Source organism: Bemisia tabaci, chromosome 3 (genome assembly GCF_918797505.1).
Source record: "Bemisia tabaci chromosome 3, PGI_BMITA_v3".
Lineage (NCBI taxonomy): Eukaryota > Metazoa > Arthropoda > Insecta > Hemiptera > Aleyrodidae > Bemisia > Bemisia tabaci.
The window spans coordinates 24,783,912-24,791,414 of NC_092795.1; the positions used below are offsets into that span (position 1 = coordinate 24,783,912).

The 7,503-nt window shown below is 40.0% G+C and overlaps 1 protein-coding gene across 6 annotated transcripts in view; it reads right to left on the reverse strand.

Annotated features, from left to right (window-relative positions):
- Positions 1-7,140, reverse strand: part of LOC109031169 (kinesin-like protein CG14535) — a 192,767-nt gene extending 185,627 nt beyond the window's left edge. Inside the window, exons 1-2 of one of the 6 annotated variants that reach the window (XM_072298057.1) lie at positions 6,431-7,140; positions 1,018-1,607 (exon numbers count right to left, since the gene is read on the reverse strand). In XM_072298057.1, the coding sequence (XP_072154158.1) occupies positions 1,018-1,049 (32 nt within the window). In that variant the 5' untranslated portion in view covers positions 1,050-1,607; positions 6,431-7,140. Of the gene's footprint in view, positions 1-1,017; positions 1,608-6,417 lie in introns of all 6 variants that reach the window. The other 5 variants (XM_072298056.1, XM_072298055.1, XM_019042530.2 and 2 more) reach the window with 5 other exon arrangements.
- Between the last annotated feature and the right edge of the window lie 363 nt (positions 7,141-7,503).

The following is a 7,503-nucleotide window of genomic DNA, read 5'->3' on the forward strand; positions in this document are numbered from 1 at the left end:
TTAAACCTATGGAAATGCATCGATTCTTGAAAAGGCCAGGTGCTCCGACAAGAATCGACTATGTAACATAGGTTTAAATAGAGGAAATCCGGTGTTGCCAAATTGCTGGATCCGCCTCCGCTCCACGCGCATCACTTTGCAGTTATGGCTCCTTTCTCGGCTTTGATTTCACCAATAGAAAATCAGCGAGTTGACTATTGACATTGATAGACAAAGCAATAGACAAAGACAATGAGAATATGGAGCGATCCTGTTTGTGAGATCGAGTGGTTGTAATGGACAAAGGAGATAGGTATGTAGACTGACCAACAGCAGCGGTAGGCCCTATAGTTAGCCCATCACTTTCCTCCTTCCTTAGTCTATAACAACCACTCGTTTCACCCTGTAGGATTGCTTCATCTTATCTTTGTCTTCATTGTCGATCACTTTGCCTATCGATTTCTATAATCAGCCTGCAGTTGTTCTGGGTGAAGTAAAAAAAGACGAGGAAAAGTTAAGGAATTTTGACAGAGGCACGACTCATTGTTAGTAAAAGGATTTTCTTAAAATTAGAGAAATGTCATCAGGAGATTTAGGCATTCGTAACCTGGAAATTACTCTTGTAAAACCACAGAAATTCAAAAAAATTTCAGGGAATCGCGGATTCATAAGTTAAGGAGCTAATCAGCAATATTAAGGGATTTCACCTTTTTACCGAAATCGCAACATCGATTCACAAGAAATCTTACTCAAATTTCTCGGTCATTGCAGATTTTCGATCTCAGCTTATTATCCACGTAAATCTACAATAAGCTTAACTTTCGTCATATCTAATGAAGGGGGGAACCGTGACAGTTGTTTGAAATTTGCTTCAAAAGGGAAAAGCAAAACTTTAAAAAATCTTCCGAGATGAGTTAAAATTGATCAGGAAATCCCCCCGATAAGGTTAAATTGAAAGTAACTTAATAAAAGAAAAGTTACAACAATTAAACAAACAACAAACTTGAAAGTCTAGAATTTATGTCCATGCATGAGTACCTTGATTCTTGAGGGGTGGCGTGCGAATCCATTGCGTCCTCTTGGTATCACCACAATACGAGCACACTTCTCGAAGCCATAGATAAACGTTCTGGCCACCGACGTAAGAGGGTAACGATAGTTAAACTAGTTGCACTGTCATTTTCCACTGACGCACCACATATCATATATATTTACAGATCTACATTTTAGAAAGTTTGTAGTTCAATTTTGTCTCTTCGCATGCGAGATTAAGATTTTTTTAGCGGTGAAACTTTCCGAACGGACGGGCAAAGTTCGAGAGAGTTAACCAACAATTTGCTGTTTTGGAAAAACATATTGACGTTGGAGAGAAGACGGGTTGCTGATAGAAGAAAATACGGCGCGATCGATGCGTTAAATGAGGTCACAAAGTCAAACAAATGTTTCCGTTTTGTTACTTTATGTTCATTACTAGAGAATATTTTTAACTAGCTGAGCTCGACGAAAAATCCAAAACCGTAAAATTTTGGCCGTACGGGCAGTATTTACTGAAAATTTTATACAAAAGCTATGAAAATCAACTTTGGAGGAAAAAGGACAAACATGTTGTCAGTCTTGCAAATTATTCGCTGAAGTTAGGAACCAATTAGATGTTGAATATAATGAAAATGTTTAATTAGCTATTTGCCTTTCCAAGGCAGAGACAGGTACGGAAACGGAACAGGGCAATAAAAAAAAGTTTAAAAAAATAATTTGCTCCTTCGACTTACAAAATCTAAATCCCTCCAGACGTAGGTAGTTAATACGTAAGATTATTATGTTATAAAAACTATTACAAAAATTTACGAGCACTTGGGGAGAAATGTTTCGTCATCTTTTGCTAAAGAGCTCCTGTAAGGGAGTTAACTGTGGGCAGTTTTAGACCCTATTTTAGTATTGATGTTTCGAATTTTCTACAAAATAGAAACTATGATTTTGGACTATCACACAAAATGCGTTTCGATTTTGTAATAATTTCACAGACAAAAATAACGCTAAAGTTCAAATTTATAGAATGTGACTAGGACCTATTGAAAGTTGCTACATTTTCAAAGCGTCCATTAAAAAATCAGACATCAAAGTTTTCGAAAAATTTCAAAATCAAGGATTTCCAAAATCACTTTCAAAACTGCAAAAAATTGCGTGAAACAACGAAAACAAACCAACAAAATTGACATCTGGAACTTAAAGGTAGAGGGGATGCAAAATAACATTGGTCCTTTTTCGATTCGGAAACGCTCCCCAGAAGGTTTCATCAAAAACAATATTGACTCAAGCAACCGGAAGAGAAGGTGCACACACCCGGTATGGAAAAAAAAGCGAAACGAAGCGAGGCACGAAAGCTGTGAAAAATGAATTAAGAGCTGGAGGAGATCATGCAGGAGGCATTGAGATAATGCCGGGAGTCGAGGAGTCGGAGAAAGAATAACAATTCCGATAGATCCGATGCCAACCCCCCCCCCCCTTCAGACCCCCTCTCAACCCTCCCCCGCCCCCGCCTACGCCGGGGCGAGACGCGAACGGATACCGCTGTTACCTCGTTAGTCAACCGAAACGCACTCAATTTTATTCATATCCTGCAAAGCATCTCCGCCGGGCGGGCTGCGTTCTGTAATTTTTCAGGGGCCGAGGCTCGGGGCTGTGAAACTCGGGGCGGCGAAACCTTATTTTTTTTTTAAAGAAAGTAATATTTTTGTTATCGGGCGCCCTTGCTAAATAAACCGCGCCGGGCCGATACCTCTCAATGCGCTTAAATTGTTACTCGGGGCGCGACGGTTGTTTCACCGAGGCGAAGGTGGGTTCCGCTTTGCGCCTGGTCGTCGTGGAGTATGCAACCCGCGAGGCAGGTTAACTTTTGGAGCGCGTGATGTGGTTGAGCGCCAAATTTTCGGGTCGACTTGATTCCACTGTTTCCCTGTGATGCCGTGTTACACTGTTACGGGAAAGAGCAGTGGCAACCAAATTTTCGAAATTAAGTTCTCTTCAGGATTCGACTGATCCAATTTCAGTAAACTGACTGATACTGCTGAAACAAAGGAATTGGTCTAATTTCTAAAAAAAAATTAGGGGAAGCAAAGATGCGCCAAAATTTCCGTAATTTGAAATTAGAAAGCATTAATAATAATCCAATTTATCTTGCCAGTGAGCAGTATCGACTAGTATCTTGGTGCAAATGGGCATGTTTTTTTGCCGACTTTCAAGCTGCAAATCTGCCACAAAATTATTGGGTCCTTAATTTTTTTGTAATTACAAGTACAATTCGTCGCAGAAGTGAATCGGTAGAACATCTTATCTCCATGCCACAGTGTTTCAGGAGTCCAAGGTCTACTAATACAGGCTGGCCAAAAATCAGTACTTTTACAGTGCTTTTCCATTGTATTCCCGAGAAATTCAGTACCTCCTCAACAGAAAAATTCAGTACTTTTTGAGTACGTTCATCTGACGAAATTCGAAAAATTTCAAAAATTTGAATTTCTCGCTCGAATTGCGACAAAAATGACAACAATTCCGGACCCTCTTGATGCGGAATTTCCACACTTGTTCAGTATTTCTGGACCGCCCGTAAAAAATCAGTACTATTTGCGGTAATTCCGGACTTATAGACACCCTGATGATGAGCTTTTGCAAATCTCTTAAAGTAAAAGGAACTTCGATTCTTTGATTTTTAAAAGTCGAACTATACGATCCGATCGTGAGAAAGTGAACAATAAATGCTCCCTGACAAATTGACACTAACGAGGCGTACCTTAGCGCGAGAGAAAAAAACAGGATCGGGAACAATGATGAATTAATCGAGTGCCTTTTTTTTCTTTTTTCAGTGCGCTAAATGACTGCACGGTTCATTAAACGAGCGCGGCGATTAACGGTTTGCGCATAACGTCGCTCCACTGACGTAAAGGCATATCTCTATTTTCACATGAGTCCCGGAAAGCATAAAGTTATATGGAGAACAGGGCTCACGTTGAAATTGAGGTACGGCGTATAGTCAGAGGAGCGACGATAAATCGGGCGGAATAAAAAGGCGGCTCGTCTCGCGTCGCTGCATGGCGCAGCGCTTGATGCAAGGCAGACTGCGAAAATGTCACCGGTCAGGTAAACGATTATCGATCAGAGATGACATCAGAGAATTCACATCCTATTGGCGTCAGACGTGCTGCACTTTTTAGACAAGAGTTTCCCAGAAACGCACCAGCCGAGTCGCAATTCGGGAAAAAATGAGTTGAAATTTGGTTGGTTTTTTCATTTTTATCAGGATTTATATTTAATAAATCGAAAAGAAAATATTACCTTTTCTCCTGATTTCCTGGTTTTATTTTTCTTTTAGACGATGGCCATTTCGGGAGAGTTTCCCATCTTCAGGTCTTTGATCACTCCTATGCTACAAGTAAGAAACCTAGCACAGAAGTGATCAAACGCCTGAAGATGGGCACCTCACCCGAAATGACCATCGTCTAAAAGAAAAACAAAACCAGGCGATCAGGAGAAAGATAACTTTTCAGAAAAAATGAGTTGAGACTAGTTTTGAATTCGACTAGTCGTAAGTTTTCTCCTATCAAAAATTAAAAGTCGAGAAGGTGTGGATTTTGAAAGTGAAAATAGTTAATTATCTTTATCCTCAACGGTGAGTCTCGTGAAGGAATAAAACTTTTCCTCTCGGTTCAAAGCTGATGCGACTTGGTACCTTTCTATTAAATTCAATCCAAAAAATAGTTACATAATTAGAAACAAATAATTATTATATAAATTATTATATAATAATAAATATCATGTAATTATGCACACAGCAAATCCAAACCACTTAATTCCGATCTCCTAGCGACTTGAATCTGTGCGTGCGCGACGCTACACGAGCTACGCTGCTGTGAACTCATGAGAATTCTGCGCGCCTTCAATTTTTCGTAGATGCAACACGGGCATCCTAGGAACACGAATAGTCGCATCGCATCCAGGCGTTGAAATACATGAATCGATCCACGTGAGAGCGAGACGTGTTCTTCGTTTGATGATTCTCAAAAGACCCATCCACGATCATTTGGGTGGCTAAAAGAACCCGAATTGAAAAATCAATGATATAATGTACCTTTTCTTAGAAAACTATGTTTTTTTATCTCTCTCTCTTTCTAAAATGTTCAATTTGATTAAAATCCATTTTTTAAAACTGGGGAAAGTTCCCGGGAAGGCTTGAAATTTTGGAGGAAATCACTGGAAAATCTTCACTTTTCAAATATTTAAAAAGTCCGAGGACGATTTCAAAAAAATCTTAAAATTCTGTGACTGTAAAGTTGTAAATCTGTAAAGTCTGCCTCAGGCGTTATGCTTTACGCGTTATAAAGCTTATGAGTTTACATCATAGGATAGAATAAGAAATTATTGTCATTGTACTACCACTACCTCCTTTCGCAGAATCGGTAACCGTCGATCAATTTTTTTATAATTTAAAGCCAGCTTGCCATTGGATGAATCGGTTCGCTAATTTTAAGATAGGGTGGCGAAGTACCACGGATGCACTGGAAAAAAAAAACACATTGGATCTAGAGTCCAGACTCTAAAAACATCGACAAGAAAAAATGCTCTTGATTCAATCAGATTTAAGCTTAAATCAAGAACCAAGCCTCTTAATTTGAGCAGATTTCCTTTTGATTTAGGCTTAAATCTGCTTGAATCAAGAGTCTTTTTTCTTGTCAATGTTTTCAAGAGTCTGGACTCTAGATCCAATGTGTTTTTTTTTTTTTTTTCTAGTGTGAATGGACATTGTTAAGGGACATTTTAAATTTATGAAAACCTCGTGGGTTTTTTGTTTTCATAGCTGTTTTTTTTTTTTCTTTTTGACATAGGAATGGGTTTGCACTTCATTCCTCTCATTCAAAATCGGGAAGTATAGGAAAGTTAGTCACAAGAATGTGTTTCGAACTCCAATACCGGGTAGAAAAAAAACTTGATTATTCAATAGCTCTCGTGATAAATTCTGAGACGATTTTTACTTAAAATGAATGATTTGATGGGTATTTTCTCCAAAAGCTCCAATATTTCAAAAAATCTCACTTACAGGACAGAAAAAGTAAAAATTTCGACGAATATAAATTCGTCAAGAAACACCCAGAACCAGCCTAACTACATTTTGGGTTGCCTGACTTCTTGGCATGTGTGACAGGATTTATGACAGCGCAACGCCTTAGAAAAAAGTTTGAATTTTCCAAGACGCATACAAAATACGCTCACAAAATTTGAAGTAAGGATGTACTTTCGTTTTTTTTGGAAAAAATTTTTTAAAAAAATAAATAAATAAATAAAATATAGGAGGAAATTAGAAAAAGGCTGATGTAATTAGGTTAATTTTCGTTAAATACGTCTAGATCTCCCTGTTCCGTTACCGTAATGCTTCAGCCTCTAAAATGTTACCTAAAATTATTACCAGCACTTAGAATCGAGAAGACTCGTCAAGTAAAAAAAACCCCTTACTGAGAGGTAGTCGCACTAACCGCAGAACAACCACGCGGGTAAAACGGGGAAAAATCGAGCGATATAATCCAATAAAATAGGGTATAAAAAACTTTCGAGTGAGTAGGGAGCGAACTCAGCTCGTCGAAAAGCACGTGGGGTGGATCGAAGCCCCGGGTTACGTCACGAGCGCGAGCTTCAACAGCGAGACTAACAGACACCCGTCGCAGGGGTAGGCGAAAGCGCCACTATACCGACCGCGGCGCGCGGGTGCCCCTGAAAACTCGCGGTCGGTGACACGCCGGACAGGAACACTACGCATCTGCGGCCGACCCGACCCGCGACCCGCCTTCCGTACCTGCCTCGCCGGGCAGGGATGGTGTCGCCCTGCCAGGAATGTTACCCCTTGCGAAGCGCTCGGGAAATTGCACGTTGCACATCGTTACGGGGAGAATGGCCTCGGATTTCGCTGTTTTCACGGTTGCATATCCTCGGAAATGAAGGAGCGGGTAATGCGTCGTGCGGTTATTGCGGTTGGGTGAGCGACCTGTTATACGATTACAGAAAGCGTGGGGTGTGCTGTGATTGTCCGGACGGTGTTCGACGACATTTGAGTATCCGGAAAACTTTTAGGAAGACTTTATTCGGCGACATTCGGAATATTATATGAATTGGGCCATATTTTGCGATTAGGAACCAGTGTGCCTGGCTCATTGTAGAAACAGCATATGTGCCGTTGGTTACCCTTTGTCGATGGGTGTTTCATGGCTGAGACAGAGGTAGTGGTTCCACATTTCACGAAAATAGAACATTCGTCGAATATTCTAGTCTTGCCGACGAATTGAACATTCGTGTGCATTCTGGGTTGGCTAAACTCGAGACCACCTTTCTGAATCTAACAATTAAAATTCTCTTGACTGACTTTATTAAATTTTAGAGAGATAAAAAAACTCAATGATAAGTGAGACTTTAGATTTTTACGGTGTGAACTGGAAAAACACGAAAAATGTGCTTGCTTAGTTTTCCTTGTAAAAAACACACTTTAAA